The 20,030-nt window shown below is 32.0% G+C and overlaps 1 protein-coding gene across 2 annotated transcripts in view; it reads right to left on the bottom strand.

The window, feature by feature from the left end:
* Window positions 1-17,926: 17,926 nt before the first annotated feature.
* The window catches only part of LOC114329469 (acyl-CoA synthetase short-chain family member 3, mitochondrial), a 96,297-nt gene continuing 94,193 nt past the window's right edge, over window positions 17,927-20,030 (bottom strand). For both annotated transcript variants that reach the window (XM_028278597.2, XM_028278589.2), the window contains exon 12: window positions 17,927-18,160. In XM_028278597.2, coding sequence (XP_028134398.1) covers window positions 18,074-18,160 — 87 coding nt within the window. In that variant the 3' untranslated portion in view covers window positions 17,927-18,073. The remainder of the gene's footprint in view (window positions 18,161-20,030) is intronic.

Raw genomic sequence — 20,030 nt, 5'->3', positions numbered from 1 at the left:
CTACTCAATTTAGTCTCTGACTCGATAAAAACAATATCAATCTTTATAATTCCAAGATTTTTCCTCAGCTCGATATCTTGTGCAAAATTGATACAAACCGGCTACTCGTTCCAGACAGAAACTGGAATCTATTCGGACACGAGGAGATTTTACTTCTCGACTCGATCACGATTTCGTCTCAACAGAAATCTGCTTACTCGGTCACCAAATTAACCACTTCACACAAAATCATTACTTTTTGAACTGAACTGCTCTCTTCAGGTCTTAACCCCTTCATGCCGGACCGTCATTCGGCAAGTCGGCTCCTATATACGGATTCGAGCGCTCACCAAGCGGCTTCGCGCGGTCGGTTAAAATAAAGTATCACACTACAACTAATTAAAGTTAATGTAATAATAACACTAATTTTAGAAATAAAACTATTTTTATTAAATTTATTATTCTACATTCTACAGAGTATGTGAGTTAAATTAAATTTTATCCATAAAATACCATTTTAAACAAAAATTATTAAAAAAGATAAACAAGATAATTCGGATGGAATTCCCCAGATTATTTTGTGCTTGATATCGTCCCAGTCTTCCAATCTGGGAAATTCCATCCGAATTATCTTGCAAGGGATAGTAAGGTAAGTTGTATACAGCAGCACAGTAACTTCACTTCCCACACACACACACAATCCCATCAGTCAAATATCCAAACAACCTTATCACCAATCAAATTAACTAAATCTAATCTCCTTCTGGACATCACCCACATTTGGGCGTGGTTTCCCCACTTTTAGATTTGAATAAGATAATTCGGACGGAACAAAAATACCTGAAATATGATGCAGATGGTGGCACCGCCGTATATGGCGAACGAAAACTCATGATGCACCCGTGTGCATCACCGTACTGAGCGGACAGTCAAGCATGATGCACACGGGTGCGGGTTAATTACACAGTAAATCTTTTTCCTTCATCCATCTGAGACTCAAACACTCTACTCCCCTCCATCAGCCTCCTCGCCAATCACAAGTATTCTCTCTACACATTACATCCCTACTTCCCTTTCTTAAAAACAAATAGTTGTATACAAATTTTCTGTCTTGTCAAATTCCAGGATTTGACCAAAATTAATTTTTTTCTTACATGCTAGAAAAATCCTATATTCTAAAAATAAACAATTTGTTTACCATCGTTATTTTCTAGGAAGCATTTAAAAATGTTCTGTTGTCCACGTCAAGCGCAAATACATCCACTTTCTAAAACCGATCGTAATTTAGTTCTATTGTTCTTGAATTGTTAAGTCCGTTCGTAGAATCTTAATCACTAATGTTTTTCACTTTCCACGAAACACTGCTTACGACTAAAAATTATTATATTATTTACAAATTTTGGCCATATGCACGGCGATGAAAATGTACGATCTCGTGGTCTTGGACATAAAATGAAATCTCTAAATTTTTTATTTAAATCTCTAAATATACATTATTATTACACTTTTTTTATTTGTTTTATTATTTTTCATACTTAGTTTTACTACTTTAAAGTGATAATTCAAGATAAAAAATAAAAAAAATCCATAGTTGTCATATTAACAAGAATATATGGAAACGTATGTGTGAAATATATTTAAAAAGAAGTGGTCTTAAAAAAATACCTTTACTTTTAGGATAGGAATGCAGTTATACTGAATTTGCTAAAAAATATAAATGACGTTACGAATTATACCGTTACGAATATGTATAGTTACGAACTGTCGCCGTCACAAAGTGTCGCCGTTACGAATTGACGGCGTTACGAATTGTCCGTTACCATTTGTGGGGTTACGAACTGTCGCGTTACGAGACGTCATGGAACCATGTTTACAGAATAAACTGATTCGTTTTTCGTACTATGAGAACTGTATATATACCCAAATTTGTTTATGTTATGCTATGATTTTCAAATAGACTCGTACAATTTTTGCTGACTTTATGTAACCACTACAAAAGTTATTTTGAAAATTTCAGTGAATTAATAAAACAAGTATTATTCAGTGCCTAACTGCAATAGGGAGCTTGCATAACATTTTAAATTCGAAAAAAATGTTATAAATCACAACAGAACATATTTTAAAACATGTATTAAAGATTAAAAAGTTTTGTTTGTTTTTCGTTTGGCCCCTAAAGACGATTAAAAATTCAAATTAACCAGCCAGCCCAAAACGCGTCGTGACGTCATCCGGTTATATGTTTACATTCTACACTAACAAAGTAAACAAAATTGTATATAATTTTAAATTACACATTATAAACGTCATATAAACATATATAACGTTATGTGACGTTACAAGTGTTTTTGATCGTTTGAACTATTCATAGAAAACTTGTACTTTTACAAAATGGTTTTATTTTCCATAGTAAAGTTTCTTTCCTTTCCTTCAAAAACTGTATCAAACTCCAATCTCAACAAACTGGTATATATTATTACAATGACATACGATAAATGTCATTAGAATATAAATATTTTTCCTTTATTTCGTGACGACGAGGTGGCCAAATACCCAAGTAGGTGGAGGCCAATAAACTAAAGAAGAAGAAGAAGAATATACCTAAATATAACCATAAACGGAACCATATAGTTAAATTATGTGACGTCACGGGTTGTTTGAACTATTTTAAAATACAGAAGACTTTAAATTTGTACTTCTAAGTTATTATGAGTTTTTGAAGCGTGAAATTTTGGAAATCTCATTTTTATACAAAACTGAACATTATTATGTAATAAAAAAATGTGCAAGTTCCCTATTTCACAGGTAGATGCAGTTTTGTGTCCTTTTTCCACTCTCAAATAGACAGAAGACGGATTTCGTCTCATGAAATATATCAATATGACGAAGGTTCATAATATTTTTTTAAACAGTTTTCGTTAGTTTATGTCTCCCAAGACATTTTTGTCATATTTTGACGTTTTTTTGTTATATGCTTTTTTCATAAAAAATTTTTCCTTATTTTAACAGTTTTATTGGTTTGTTTAGACTGATTTTTTATCGTTTTAGGATTGTATTTCATTTTTGATTAACTGATGTTTTATATCTTCTTCAGCCGGTTTGCATCACTTCTGGCAAAGGCCTCCCCATGAGTTCTTCACTCTTTTCTGTTTGTTCTCTATTTGTTGCCAGTTAATCCCCACTTTTGCTTTGGTGTCTGCTAGCCACCGGTTTTGCTGTCTGCCCCTACTACCACCGTGTTCGCGTGGTCTCCTGACATAGCTCGCTCGTTGTTCTTAATCTATTGGCTGATAACTCTGTAAGTGTCCTGGTCTCCCCTCCATAGGTCATATCTAGTAGAACACAACTGTTGAATACCCTTTTCTTTAGATTTATTGGTATCTTTTTGATTTTCAACACAACCCTTGCAGAGTTTTTCCACTGCTGCCCAAATCATTCGGATTCTTCTAGTTATTCCTACCGTTTGATTATGTTTGACGTTTGATCGTGTGACCTAGGTATATAACTATTCGACACTTTCGATCTCACTTCCATGTAAGTCTATTGTGATATTTTGATTTGTAATTACTTTTATTTTAAATGTTGAATGGGTTGCATGTGACAGTTCATTTTTAATGAAGTAAAAAACAGACGTACTCTCAATCATTTATTGTAACTTCCAACGACCGGTTTCGCTCTCTATAATATGCAGAGCATCTTCAGGTCAACGGTTACAAGTCACTAAATGCTACAAATAAAAACCAGAGTTAGAACAATGTCTGGTTGTAAAAGATGGTAAAGATCCATAAGATCAAGCCTATATTGAACAACATAAATAAAAGTAGTTAAGACAGCAGACAAATACATATGCATGTACAATCGGGGACGGCAACAAACGTCCCCCAAGCATAACATGCACATGTATGCCGTCTGTAATCATGCAATGATAACGTGTCGTACTTACATTCGGCTACAAGGAGCTGCTTCATGAGTATTCATTAACATGATATCTTGCTCAGGTTATGCTAACGGGATATGGTGGAGTAGACGGAGAATGTTGTAAAGGTTAACAAGTTTTTAACTTTCTAGTTAAACTCTGAGTTTGAACACTCTAGATTTATTATTTAAAACCGGATGCTTGAAAAAGTAAAAGAAATTGAGGAAATTGTATAAAAAAGAAAAGTTTTCTTGCATTCAGTATGTGGTTCAGAATGCGTTAGTTTTTTTCTTGTGGTCGTTTTGATTTCTGAGGAAGGATATCATTGACTGATTATTATTTACCTATATATCCTTCCAGAACACATTTTTGACTCCGATACTACAAATTTTTGTTCAAACACTCGGGATGTACTTTGATCCAAGTGGAGTAGTTTAAAAAATACTGACATTTGACGTGAAACGTGATTTTTTGACATATCACGTCACGTCTCACATCAAATATCAACGTCTCACAAAATGTGACGATTCACGTTATGGTGATAAAACATTTTAAAATTTTTCAATATAATTAGTACCCGACCCCTCCAGTTTCTAACGAAACCTCATCTTGTGTCTTTCAACCGTGGTTTTGAAAAGAGTAAAAATGGATAAATTATTATTTTCTACGGCCGTTTAATAATATGCTCATTATTTGCTGTTTTTGAATAGATAATAACACCCATTACTTTACCCGTGAGTAATGGTTCATTACTCACAGGTTGAAGTTAGATTCAAGTGGTGCATGTCACTTTTAATATACCTATTAGCAAATAAAATTACTTAAACTTGTTTATTTAGTAAAATAGTCATTGTAATTTATATCAACAATTAAATTCGAAAAATGTTTAAAGGATTTTTAACTGTAACAATGGGTTAGTATATTTTTTACGTTTAAATTTCAACATTTGACATTTTAAGATTGACGTTATTCAAAGGTAAATATAAACAATCGCTATTAATTCCGTAAAAGGGCTTACGGATATGAAATTTATATCAATGAATTCTGTTTTACTTACTGTTGATTGTACAATAATTTTTATTGAGAGCACACGTTCATTTTCGTGTAATTGCCTTAAAATATGTCTTATTTTTAAAAGCCACTCACTGTTTCATTGTTTCGTAAGCTCAAAGAGGGCAATTCTAACAGTGTTGCCATAGTTATATAAAATATGTTTTCTTATGAAAAATAAAGTCTTTCGATTTTGAATAATGTTAGTAGTTTATAGTTATATTTTCTACTAACCCAAATATAAAAAGGTCGTAGAAAAAGTATAGTATTCTACTTGCATGTAATGGGTATTACTCACTCTGATGAATAACCACACTCGCCTACGGCTCGTGTCGCAAACTTCATCATCGTGAGTAATAGCCATCATTACATGCTCGTTGAATAGTATACTAATTGTAATTAAAAATAGTAGACATTTTACAAGACAGTTTGATTTCATTATCACTTATCCATATTTTCTTTGCTTTGATGGTCCTCGTTTAATGCTATAATTTTGTGCCAAGCTCATTTTTATCATTAATCATTTGTAGAAGGATTTTTGATTAACTGATTCCTTATATTTTCTCCAAGAATACATTTTTTATTTGAGCACCAAAAAGGTTTTTATTTGAACATTCGGGACACTCCTTTATCTCAGTGAACTCGTTTAGAAGCAGATCTTGGACAAAGCACAATATATTGAGAAGAATATAGGAAAGAACAGTTTTCGTATTTTGAATGGGTGGTTTAGAATATTGGACATATTAAAATTTATTGTGCTTTTATTACAACTTCACCAGCTTTTGTTTCCTTTGATAATCCTCTTTTATTGCAAAAGTTTTTTTTCATGCTCATTTTTACTTTGTAGGATAGATTGACTCATTCCTTATTACGTATAATCCCCAAGAACACATTTTTGATTTGAGTTCTAAAACATTTTTATTTGAACATTTGGGCAGTTAATTATCTCAGTGTCAAATTAGATGTTTATTTAACAAACCGCAAATTGAGAAGATATTGGATCAAACAGTTTTCGTATGTTCAGTGTGTGGGTCAGCATATTGGACATACTATTACAATTCACTGTAATATTTCAAAATCTTACCCAATATTAAGAGACCAGTTGCATGAGTAACTACTGCAGAGACTATAATTGTATGTAGTTTTTATTTTAGCAAATACAATTATCGATATGTTAATTATATTTATTATGTATATAGACCACATTGTAAGTTTAGTCTACTTAACTTTGTACTTCATTTAACTTAATAAATAAGTTAGAAAATGCATTACTTTTTTATTACAGTATAATTTCACTAATATAAAAACGGCCATTTACAATATCTTAGTACTCTGGGCTAATTAGCAAAATACAAGGAAAAGTTATTTACCAGCAGTTTCATTGCTGGAATCGAATCTTATAATTGTATATATTATAATATAGGTATGCAAAGTCCGCAGATAGTGTGCTTCTTTTTTTATAAACAAAATGGTGCCCGAAAATCGTGTTTTTTTCAATTTTTGCTCTATTACTCCAAAGATTTTAACTTTATACACCAAAAACAGTCAAATAAAAATTCACCATAATTAAATTCTGCATGAATATGTACTTTTCCCGATTTACTTCGACGAAAGTTTTCCCCGGAAAATGCGGGGTTTTCCAACAAAATCTTTAATTTTCAACTAAAATTTTAGATAAGTAATTGTTTATTAATAATTAAATAACTTGGTAATATCGCTCTTTTCATACATATTATAATTCCAGAAGCCGATGGAAATTGAGTGAACAGTTTAGCAACAATTGAATTGTTAATTAAAAATTTACGATCGCTATAATAGCCACAATAATTATTATACATAAGAATAAGTATGATTTTTGTATAGAAAGACACTGTACCTTACAGAATTGAAATTTGACTATTTAAGTGGCCTCAGGAATATTTTAAAATTAGCAACAATTTGGCTTATAAACAAATAGAATATCTCGGGAAATATTAAATTAAATTAAATCATGAAAACGGATTGGAAAAAAAGCGGCAGGACGCTTCTTTTAAAAGCAAAAACGTTTAATTGTTGTGAGTGGTTCCTGAGATACAACCGGTCAAAGTTGACCGGCATTTACAGCAAAGATATAAAAAATAGGATTATAATTTTCGAACTATCAATTTTTTATTTTTATCCTCTTTCTCCACAACAATTTTCATATCTTCAAAACACTCATAACATATATTATTATAATAAAAACTATCGATATTACGAGAGCAAATTGTCAAAAATAACAAAATTTTAATCAAAAATTAGGTTGGAGAAAATTTAATCTCAAAGTTCAAGATCGGTTTACGTTAAAAAAATGCATTTTCTCGGCTTCCCATGGAGCAATTTTCTTAATCTTTTTTTTTTGTTCCCAAGTAACTCGAGTAGAGCCATCTAACTAACGCATAATTAAATGTCAAACTTGCTTTTGTTTTGTTATAATAGATTAATTTATTTATAAGAAAAGAAAACTACATATTTTTTCCAGTTGTAGACTTTTTTATTTCTACAAGTGTTCCTTTTAACGTTAAAAACACAAATATTCTCATTTGAAATCTGTATAATTATTTAAACAATCTTTATTTAAGCAAATTAAAATTTTTTGTTATAACAAATTAATTAATTTATTATAATAAAACAAAAGCAACTTTGACATTTAATAATGCGTTAGTTAGATGGCTCTACTCGAGTTACTTGGGAACAAAAAAATAAAGGAGAAAATTGCTCTATGGGAAGTCGAGAAAATGCATTTTTTTAACGTGTACCGATTTTGAACTTTGAGATTACATTTTCTCCAAAATAATTTTTTATTGGAATTTTGCTATTTTTGGCAATTTTCACTCGTAATATCGATAGTTTTTATTTTAGTAATATATCACCGCCGCCTACGAAAAGTATAACTCCGAAAAATGCCGTTAAGAGTAGAACTTTAAATGAACGCCGCGAAAAATATTATTTTCGATTATATGATTGTAAAAATTATAATCCCTAATAAAGTGTTAGCGAAAAAGTTAATTTTTTGAGGAGTATCGGCAAGAAACATAATTTCTGTTTGTGGGTTTACGAAAATTATAATTAGTAAAAAGGTCTCAGAAATAATTGTTTTCGTCGACAGAAACATAAAGAGAAAGGGAAATAATTATTGTTTTCGTCGGCATCTATTATGAACCAAATCTTTTCATTATAAATATTTTTATAATGAATTTTATTTTTATTGTAATCGCCAATACTTATCAAAGAGTTATTATTTTCACTGGAAATGTATTACGAATCACATTAATCATAGGTACCAGCGATATGTTATGAGCAGTTTAAAGATATGAAAATTGGTGTGGGCAAAGAGGACCGAAATAAAAAGGTGATCAAAAATTATGATCCTATTGTTTATATCTTTGCCGTAAATGCCGGTCAACTTTGACCGGTTGTATCTCAGAAACCACTCATCACAATTAAACGTTTTTTCTTTTAAAAGAAGTGTCCTGTCGCTTTTTTCCAATACCGTTTTCATGGTTTAATTTAATTTAATATTTCCTGAGATATTCTATTTGTTTATAAGCCAAAAAATTGTTTATAGTTTTAAAATATTCCTGAGGCCGCTTAAGTAGTCCAATTTTAATTCTGTAAAGTAGATTAGATAGGTACAGTGTCTTTTTATACAAAAATCATAATTATTCTTATGTATCGTAATTATTGTGGTTATTATAGCGACCGAAAATGTTTAATTAACAATTCAATTGTTCCTAAACTGTTCATTTAATTTTCATCGGCTTCTGGAATTATAATCTATACAAAAAGATTTTTATATTACCAAGTTATTTAATTATTGATAAACAATTATCTAAAATTTTAGTTGAAAATTAAAGATTTTGTTGGAAAAACCCGCATTTTCCAGGGAAAATTTTCGTCGAAGTAAATTGGGAAAAGCACATCTCTATACAGAATTTAATTAAGGTGAATTTTTATTTGGGTGTTTTTGGTGTAAAGTTAAAATCTTTGGAGTTATAGAGCAAAAATTGAAAAAACACGTTTTCCGGGCGCCATTTTGGTTATAAAAAAGTAGCACACTATCTGCGGACTTTGCATACCTATAGTATTAATATATACAATCATAAGATTCGATTCCAGCAATAAAATTGCTAGTAAATACCTTTTCCCAAAAATGGCCTATTCTCCGATAATATGCCCAGACTATAGGATTATGATTGAGAAAACCCTTACAATCAATACCACCATCATCATCACGGTACTACAGCCTTTAACACGTTTGCTGCGTATATTTTGTTAACTACATACTTCTCCCAGAACCTGAACTACTTTTTGTAATGTAATGTAAGTAAACACATGTAGCTCAATGACAATCACACTGGAGAGGGATCATCATTCTCTTTGCCTTATCCCTATGCGGGGTCGGCTTCCCTAATTGCATTTCTCCATACAATTCTATCTTGAGTCATATCAATGTTAATCCCCTTTACCAACATGTCCTTCCTAATCGTCTCCCCCCACGTCTTCTTTGGTCTTCCTCTCCTACTCCTTCCAGGAATCTGCACTTCAGCTATTCTTCGTATTGGGTGATTAACTTCTCGACGTTGAACATGACCGAACCATCTTAACCTATGCTCTCTCATTTTGGCATCAATTGGTGCCACACCTAGACTTCCCCTAATATACTCATTTCTAATTTTATCCTTCTTTGTCACTCCACTCATCCATCTAAGCATTCTCATTTCCGCCACATGCATTCGTTGTTCCTCTTTCTTTTTCACTGCCCAACATTCAGTTCCGTACATCATAGCCGGTCTTATGGCTGTTTTATAGAATTTTCCCTTCAGCTTCATTGGAATTTTTCTGTCACACAACACACCACTCGCTTCTTTCCACTTCATCCATCCAGCCCTAATTCTACTGCATGCATCTCCATCTATTTCTCCATTACTCTGTAATACCGATCCTAGGTACTTAAAACTATTGCTTTTCACAATCATTTCACCATCCAAAGATACCATTTTATTTGTAGTAGCTCCATCTTTAAATGAACATTCCAAATACTCTGTTTTTGTCCTACTAAGTTTTAAACCTTTTTCCTCCAGAGCTTGTCTCCACTGTTCCAGTTTTTGTTCTAAGTCTCTTTCACTATTTCCTACTACTGGAGAGGGAAACCGTGTTAAAGGTCTTCTCAAGCCTTTTGCAAAATTTTGCTCTGTCCCTTGCTTGGATTTTATGTACATATGTATCGCTGAACTTTGTACCTGTTAAAGTATTTGAAAATACCTCTTTTTCTTCAGAAACGAATCACTGTGAAAGCTTGCAAAGACACTATAGACTATAACATGTCTTGGTCTATAATAAACCTCATCAGGTAGTCTTATAATCAAGTAAAAATAAAAACGTTTATTGCGTAATAATATTTACACTTCATTATAGGTTTGTTCGTAGTACGATCCAGTCGATCAGCAACCGTTGCCAACCATCAGACGCATGCGCAGTTAACAGTTAGCGCTGCGCAGTTAACAGTTCGAGTTCGTAGACTACGATCGCGCTTGCGTCTGACTGTTTGCAACGGTTACTGATCGTTCTACGAACAAACCTTATATTAAATTGCGTCTTCAATTTTCCGCTCTGCACCATATCCTTTGGTCTTCTTCCGATGTGGTTACTATATTCTTCTTTCCTTGGATGCCTGGACATCTTTTGTAGGTAGGTACTCTTTGAGGCTTTCATACCCCGGTTTGCAAACCACCTGGCTATCTTCTGATCAGATGGTGTTTTTCTCTAAACATCCTCTGTGCCTGGTTTCTTTCGAGGATGCCTCTCGTTTTAAGAAGGCGTCTTCTTGTGACCTGGTGGAAGAAATAATGTGATGTCCTATTCACGGCCACCTATCTCAATGGTGTGTAGTTCTGTAGTTGTCTGCTCGGTCCTGCCATGCTGCCCCGTCTATGATACGGTAGCACGACGTATCAGACTGGGACTAGAAGACGGTCTCTCGAATCGAAGAATTCTTGATCAAAGTTTACATTTTACTAGAGAAGAAGTGCATGTAGCGCCATTTAAGTTTAGTAATCGAAAATAGTCACCATATGTGTGTTTGAAGTAGTTAAGAGATACAAAGTGCCGCCATTCATGATTACATTGCTTTACATAGAGGGTCCACTGTGTAAAGTTCAAAATTTGGTAAATATTATGATTCTTCTTCTGAGTTTTCAGTTTCTGTCTCTACCGGAGAAGATTCAGTATTGGTTGAAATATATGTTAAAGAAGAGCAGTCATTAACAAAGGAGAAGTGCAAATTGCCAACTTCCATAGCGGACATTGGACCGTTGGACGAAGCAAATTCTCGAATGGTGACCAAGGGCAAGCAAAAGAAGTAGAGGCAGACCTCAAACAAGATGGACTGATGACATCAAGCGAATGGCTGGTCACGAATAAATGCAAAAGCAATGAATAGAAATCAATGGACAACCTAAGGGGAGCTGACATCCGATGATGGATGGAATAGCTGTTGATGATGATGATAACGGAGACACGCCAGGAAGCAGATCTTTGACACATCGAAAAACTTCACTACTAATAATAGGCCTGGATCCCGCGTACAAAAAAATGTTGTTTTGAAGCCATTTCCTTGTGGCATTTTTATGATTAACTATTTAGTGGGAAATAAGCCACAATTAAATTGAAAAAATAATTTTATTAACTTTTCGAAGCCCAAATCGGGTTTCGTTGTCAAAATACAAAATACTACTAAAATAAACAAAAATGTTGTTGCTAAGTAAAAAAATTCTTCTAATAATTTATTTAATCTGACTCATTTATATTGGCAATTCAGACGTATATTATACATTTTAAAGTAGAAGACTTTAAAATGATATCGCCAATATTTATGAGTTGCGTTCCTGGGACGACTTTACTAAAAGATAGTTCATTCGATTACATGAAATCAATCCCAACTCAAGAATATCCGTCACAAAAAAATCATAGCATGTAATTTGTCTTTAAAAAGACAAACAAATGCAACGACGACAGTAAAAATCTCGCGTTAGAGATTCCATAGTAAATCACGAGGGAAAACCAGGAAAAAACCTCGTGATACTATCCCGACATCGTAAGTAGGTTGGTCTTACATTTAATTTACTTTCAAAAAACTAATACCAAATTCTGACTTTAATATGTTTAATATTGTGGCTTATTTCCCACTAAATAGTTAACCAAAAAAAAAGTTTATTAATAGCAAGATGAAAATTTGTTGATAGCGCAATGGTGTCTAGTCTAGTCTATAGTCAGGTTGTTTTTAAGTTTATTCAATAGCAAACTTTTATATAATATACAGTGGCTGCGCCTGGTGTAAAATATTGGGGGTGCACACATAATGTTAACATATAAAAAGACCTGAGACCCTATTTCCGTAGGTAAAGGTTTTTGAGTGTCTTCAAATTGTAAAAAATCAAAGGACCTTATTAAAAATTACAATAAATAATGTATTTTATTGACTTAAAATTATAATTTAGTGTTTAAATGTTACAAGCAAGTTTTGTAACGAAAGTCAGTCGCCTATTATTTTTTAGATAAATTATTCACAAACAAATTCAGTAAAATTTGGAATTTATTGAATCATTTTTTTTTATTGAAAACATTGCGAGTGCAGTTATTCGATCCTGGCCCATAGCTATTCTAAGGAAAGTTTTGATACGTTTCAATGCAGAGAGACATCGTTCTGTTTCTGCAGTTGTCACTGGCATCGTAACAAGTACATAATTGGAGAATTCCAATCTTGAATTCCAACTGGATAGTTAAAATCGTATCTTCTATTTTATTCATTATGCTTCCTCTTCTCCAAATATGTGCTTCACACCTACACAATTTGTAAGTTTTTACACAAATCTCCATTTTAAATAATCATTTATAATCCCGACGTTTGCACTTTGGTACATTCTTAATTAACAAATTTGGTTTCGGCATTTTTAATTTTTCTTCTAAATATAATGAAGAAAATTTAATTGATTTTAAATATTCCACGCTAACATTTACGTCCACAAATCCTTCCATTCTTAATATAGTTCCGAAATTCGAACTTCATGAAAGCAAAATTTAAACATACGTGTGCCGTGCACGTTGAAAACACCAAAGATCATGCCATAAGATCACATCCAACTTGCGATCCTGTGGCCATCTAAACTTGTGGACTATAGCGGGTAGCGGGGTCGGTGGTGAGTTGTATTTTGTCCTATGAAAAGTCATTGGTATAGGAACCACTGTGAGAGCGGTGAGCGCGGGGTTCTGTCTAAGGCCTCGCATCCGTGAACTTTCTCCTTTGAAATAGAATAAAAATAATTAAATGTTACCTATTAGATACTTATAAACTCCTTGGATCTGTTATTTCGAATTTCAATTACTGTATAGTTAGATTAAAATGTTATTTATAGAATGATAAATATTACATACCTATATGAATGTTGGTGTGAAAATAATTTTGGGGGTTCTCGTGCACATGTGCACTTATGGAGAAACCGCCACTGATAATATATGAAAAAATGTTTGTCCGACAAATATATTGGGTATTTTAATAAGTCCGACACGTAGAACATGTCAAATGACAGGAATTATTTTGGTGATAACTAGCAATCTGATTTTTGCATGATGGTAATAAATAAAAGGGTAATAAATCAATTAGAAGTTCTGTATCTGTCCGACAAAATACATGGGGCGTTTTCGTTGTCTGACGTTCGAAACCTGTAACCTGTTCCACAATTAAAACTTCCCCTGTTCCAGTGTTCCCGTACTTATAATAAAGTTTGTCCGACCAGACACCGTTAAGTTATTAACAAATTTTCAGTTTGCTATTAATAAACTTTTTTTGGTACGCTGAAATCAGGCCTATACCTAATAGTTCAGAGAAATAACGAAAAAAATATCTTGTTGGTGACACAACCCCCTCCAGGCCGAAACCAAATTTTTTGAGTAGTATGGACATCTATATTAATAACCTATATGTTTACTGCAGCCGATTTTGATGATATACATCAGTGGTTCCCAACCTTTTATGTCTGGCGACCCACCTTTTGATGTTTTTTCATATTAGCGACTCATCCCTCACCCATGATAATAGGTATATATGTACGTTATTCAGCAACTATAAGAGCCACGCCGCGACCCACCTAAAATTCGCCCGCGACCCACCGGTTGGGAAACGCTGATATACATAGTTCTAAACAAATGAAGATCAAAAAACGGTAAATTTTCGCTTTTTTCGTCTATAACCAAAAAGTTAGGTATTTTAAACAAATTTGAGAGTGAGAAACTCATAAATCTTATAAAAAAACTTCAATATGGCGTTAGCTGAATATGTCTATCCTTATTGGTTGCTTAGAAAATTGCAAAATAAATCATAAATTTTGAGTTTTTATAAATATTCATAACAAATGTAAAAATTAACTTAGAACGTTCTTATTACACGGAATGCTGAGACTTCTGGTGCTTAAGTCATACCCTAAATTTTAAAGCAATTAGTCAAATAGTTTAAAAGGTATTTACTTTGTTTATCCCAAATTATTTTTTTTTGCAACGCTGATGAAAATGATGAAATTACACTAATACTTTGGATAGTTTATGAAAGAAGATGATTTATACTATTAATTTAATTTAAAAAATGACAAAAAATAATTTTAAATACTGCAAAATTATTTTGCAAAAACATGTGAATTAAAAAAGGGGGGCTAACTTCGTTCCTAATTGTCCTAGGACAATTGTTTTTCTTTCTAAATGTGAATAAAAATTCAGTCTTTCCAAATATGAAAAAATAATTTTTCTACGGGTAACGGTTAAAAAAGTTATTCTAATTGTTTATAAATAACCAAAAAATCGACGTGTTTTTGCAATAGCTATTTGTATAACAAGGGAGGAAAGTGCTACTTTTCCTCCCGAGAATGAAGTTTACTGTCCGACGCGTAGCGGAGGGCAGTAATCATTCAAGGGAGGAAAAGGCACTTTACTCCCATGTTATACATATGGTTTTTCCACCTTCCTCAAATAACAAGTCATTTTTTCATTTTTACTTAATTTATTTATGTAACTAACCAACAAAATTTGTCAGAACTAAAACTAATAAGTAGGTACAATATAACTGTCAACTGTCAATAATATAAGTCAAATTATTAATGTAAACATTGTTAAATCAGAATAACAATTTACTGTTTTTTACCATTCTGCAAAATACAGAGTGTTTTTAAATAAACGTTAAAATGTGTAGATACTTACGTAATAGAAAATAGATATTGTACAGGGCGTCAATAAGTTATATTTCATGAATGAAATACCATGACGTCACTTTTACTTTTCCTCCCTAGGGAGGAAAAGTACAACTTTGCTCCCTACAATCAGGTCCGGAAAAGTATACTTTCGGTAGAGGTAGGTGGAAAAATAATTTTACACTGTTTTAAATTACTTTTTGTCAGTTTTTTTTAATTAAGTCAATAGTATAAATGTTCTTCCATAAACTGTCAGAAGTCTTACTGTAACCTCATAATTTTCTGACTTATAGTGTTGCAAAAAAAATGAATTTGGGATAAACAAATTAAATATCTGAAACTATTTGACCAATTGCTTTGAAATTTACAATATAATTTAAGCACAAGAAGTCTCAGCAATTCGTGTAATATGAAGGTTCTAAGTTAATTTTTACATAAGTTATGAATATTTATAAAAACTCAAAATTTATGATTTATTTTGCAATTTTCTAAGCAACCAATAAAGATAGACATATTCAGCGAACGCCATATTGAAATTTTTTAGACGATTTATGAGTTTCTTACTCTCAAATTTGTTTAAACCCACATAACAATGATGTTCGCATCATGTTCTAAGCATATACTACCAACATTCGTCGGAGTATATTCTTTTTAGTATATGTGTAGTACAAGCATAGCATCTACCTTAAAAAACATTCTAAATTTCATGTTCTTTGCATATACTTCAGAGTATATTCTCGTACCGAATATACTAAGTATATTCGTGTACGTAGGATCTCGGAATATTCGTAAAAGTTTATTCTTAGAATATACCTTTATCGAATATTCTTAACACATACTTATAAGTACATTCTTAACACATACTTATAAGTAGATACTTTTAAAATATCTTAAAAATAATTTGTATGTATAGGAAGTATAATATTAGCCTTATAGATTATCAACTTCGTTATTTTTTAGAATACATAATTAATAAAATTTATGTATGTAGGTAGTATTGGACGAATTTCATTTCAAAATTGTTGTAGGGTAAAAAAGTTTAAACATTAATTGTATTAACGTTTACATAGATACTATTAAAAATTCGTTATCATAATTGAAATGACTTTACCATTTCGAGTTTATCATGAATCATTAGTATTTTTACATCCTTGGAATTTGAATTTAGGTACATTCAATTCAATAGGCCATTTCGCAGAACCAAAACGTGCCAAACTGCACAACCAAAGGCTTTGGCGTTGCCAACCGTCGAGTAAGCTTTTTCCGTCAACTTACCTTAAAAATTCCCACTTTTATAAAAAAAAACTTCCCTCCTGTTTACAAAATCTGAGAAGATATGTTGAATTATTTTCAAATATTTTGATTTTTTCTTAATATTTTACAATTTGGACTGGAACAATAATTCCCTTTTGAGTTAACTTTTTCCCTTTATCACCTTTTATGTTGAAAATTCCCGCAAAAAGGGAAATTTCTCTCCGTTTGGCAACACCGATTTTGTTATTCCACAATACATTCATAACCCCCCCCCCCCTCCCCCATCATATTCTGACCATTTCTATTCTTACCTGAATGGATCAGGGATAGGAAAAAACCGTAAAATATGAATAAGAAAACAGGCATTATTTCATTATTTGTATCTTGTATCATCTATGGATCTCGATCTATGCAGTGTTAAGGATGAAGGCGAATGATGTAGTAGTAGGACTAGGACTAAAGAACATACATAATCTGTTTATTTTGTTTGCGGTGCTTCAAAATACATATAATCTATTTTGATAACTCAATATTACTTAAATAGGTAAGTACATATAAGTATTATATAAATTTTAGTTACTTATTATGCATAGTTTAGTTTAGCTAAATATTATATAGTGATTTATATAAATAACTAAAATTTATAAATATGTACTTACTTTTTAAGTAATATTGTAGAATGTAGGTACTAACTACATTCTCATTTGCAATTAAAATATGTAAATAGATATTTGGTAGAACCAGTAGAACCTAAGATGAGATTAGGTGATGCTGAAAACATACTTCTAAGCAATATAGCACTTTCTTAGAATATTCTTAAAAATATAATATTCTTCCCATACAAAGATGTGCTGTAGTACGTTCTTAGTATATAAATAGAAGGTTTATAGCACTTCCTTGGAATATTCTAAAAAGTACCTTCTTGGTATAAACTAAAAAGATGTGCGGTAGTATGTTCTAAGTATACACATAGAAGGTTTATAGCACGTCCTTGGAATGTTCTAAAAATAACATTCTTGGTATATACTGAAAAGAAGTGCGGTAGTACATTCTAAGTATATACATAGAACGTTTAAGTACTGTAATGTAGTATATACTCAGTATCTGCTCTGCACATTCGCAATGGTAATTACGCACATTCTCAGTATATACTTTTTCTGAAAAGTATGTTCTATGAATCTACTAAGAACATGAAATTGTTATGTGGGAAATGCTTAACTTATTGATTATAGACGAAAAAAGCGAAAATTTACCGTTTTTTGATCTTCATTTGTTTATAACTATGTATATCATCAAAATCGGCTGAAGGAAACTTATAGGTCATTAATAATATAGATGTCCATACTACTCAAAAAATTTGGTTTCGGCCTGTCACGAGAAAAATCTTATTTCTCTGGACTATAACACTTGATTGCTCTCTTCAGTAATTTATCAACGACAGAAGACTATTTTATTTGTATTCTAAAAAACATCAAAATTAAAATTACTTATACTTTATTACTTCTAATAATATTTTAACTAGTTTTCTTACAAATTTACTAATTAGGAATTTTGGTATATAGACAACTCTTGAAAAATAATACTTTATATTAAATAAAAATTTTTAACTAATTTTTCACATATTTTAATCTACTGCGTTGCAATATCCGTATTTCCTCAGTACCTCCTCAATGTCCTTGTAAACAGTAGGATCGACGACTGTTGCAGATATCTGAAAAAGAAAAGAATATATAAGAAAAAAAATAAAAAAGGGTTCAAGGCAGGTTTTGTTTATATTCGATTCAGAGTTGGACTACCATCTCCATATAGCAACTATTTCAGCATCCTTATGCATCATCAGTGAAGTTTATGCAGTCACAACTCTGACGGGAATATAAACATTCTGCCTCTTTTAAGGCAAACCATCGCGATGCAATGAACCCACCTTTTGAGACGCAATCTAGCGACATCTCTCGTATTACGAGGAATATATATCTCGTAATATATAAGAAATTTGAAATATTAGTTCCAGATTGTTTAACTACCTACTATATACAATGGAAAATAAATTATTAGATTGATAAGGCAAAAAAACGATGATATCGAATTCTATCTTCATAGGTAATTCAGTCTACGCGTTCAAAGTTCACGATTCCACTTCATACAGTTGAACAGAGAATGTGAAACACCTCAAAAAGTAAAAAGTATGGACGAGACAAGAATGCTTTGGAAATGGAAACCAAATAGAAAAGGAAGACGTCCTAGATTACAGTGGAACGAATAAATAAAAACAGCAATGGAAAAGATGCCTCACTCAATAGAAGATATATATGACAAGAAGAAAAGGGCGGTTGGAATGCGATATACGGCAAACTTCGAGATGGTTAAAGAATTTAAATATCTACGAGCAACAATCACCAATGACAAAGTATAAAACGAGAAGTTGAAATGCGAGTACTGGCGGGAAACAGATCCTTCTTTACAATACAATATTTAATGAGATAAAAAAACGCTTCACGAGGTGCAAAAATCCAGATATATAAGACCATACTACGACCAGCAGTCGCGTATGGAAGCAAAACGCGGAGACTAACAAAAAAGAAGTAAATAAGTTGCTGGTGTAGAAAGGTAAAATCCTTCGAGTAATATATTAGACCAGGGCGCATCTGTAAAAATATCAGTACTTACATTTGGATGTTGAGAGGTGACTCATATGTTTTTGCAGAAATTGCTTGAAAATAACTCATATAATAATATTTGAGTTATCCACCCACTCAAAAAGGTCCGGAACATTGTTCAAATAATCAAAATGTCAAAAAATGAAGGAAAAATTCGATTTTTTTCTTGGTTTGAGTTTAACTTTAAAAGTATTAATTTTCGAGAAAAGTTGCACCGACATAAAAGTTGCGTATTTAAATTTCCTACAATATATGATTAACTGAAAATTTTAAAAATTGTCACCCTTGTTGCAAAATAGAGATAATTTCGAAAAAACCTTAAAAAAACAAGTATTCGCATTTTACGTTTTTCAACCATTTATACTACACTTAGGAGCTTCATATTTCACCCAGAAAAACTTTATGATATGGCACAATGCTGTAAATTTCATTAAGATCGGTTTAATAGATTTTGCAAAATAAATTTTGCAATCCAGCTTTCGCAAAAATTCATTTTTTCAAAATGTTGCAGCACTGAAAATTAAGCAGACAGCAAGTTGAATTTTTTTTACATATAAAAAAATACCTTTCATTTGCAATTTGCAAAATTAAAAACTACCACGGCGGCAGGAATTTTTTTAAATAAACATTAATTTTTGGTGTCACTCGCAGGACAGCGGATACGTTCGCTCTGATTGGGCATTCCAATGACATTTGATAATGATTGATACATTTTAATTTTTAGTACATTTCGAAATAAATAAATAAGTTTGTTTATCGCCAACCGTCACTAAAGTCATTCATTATTGTACTCATTTGACGCCATTTGCGGCAGTAAAGTAACACTTTATTGTACTGAAAGAAGAATTTTACTTTACCTGCCGCGATTAATCAAATTAACCGAGATTGAATGTAAGTGGTCGATGGCAGTAATCGATTATTTAT

Source organism: Diabrotica virgifera, chromosome 7, assembly GCF_917563875.1.
Source record: "Diabrotica virgifera virgifera chromosome 7, PGI_DIABVI_V3a".
NCBI classification, from domain to species: domain Eukaryota; kingdom Metazoa; phylum Arthropoda; class Insecta; order Coleoptera; family Chrysomelidae; genus Diabrotica; species Diabrotica virgifera.
Note: the sequence above shows the minus strand (reverse complement) of the source record. Positions and strands in the feature narration are given on the sequence as shown.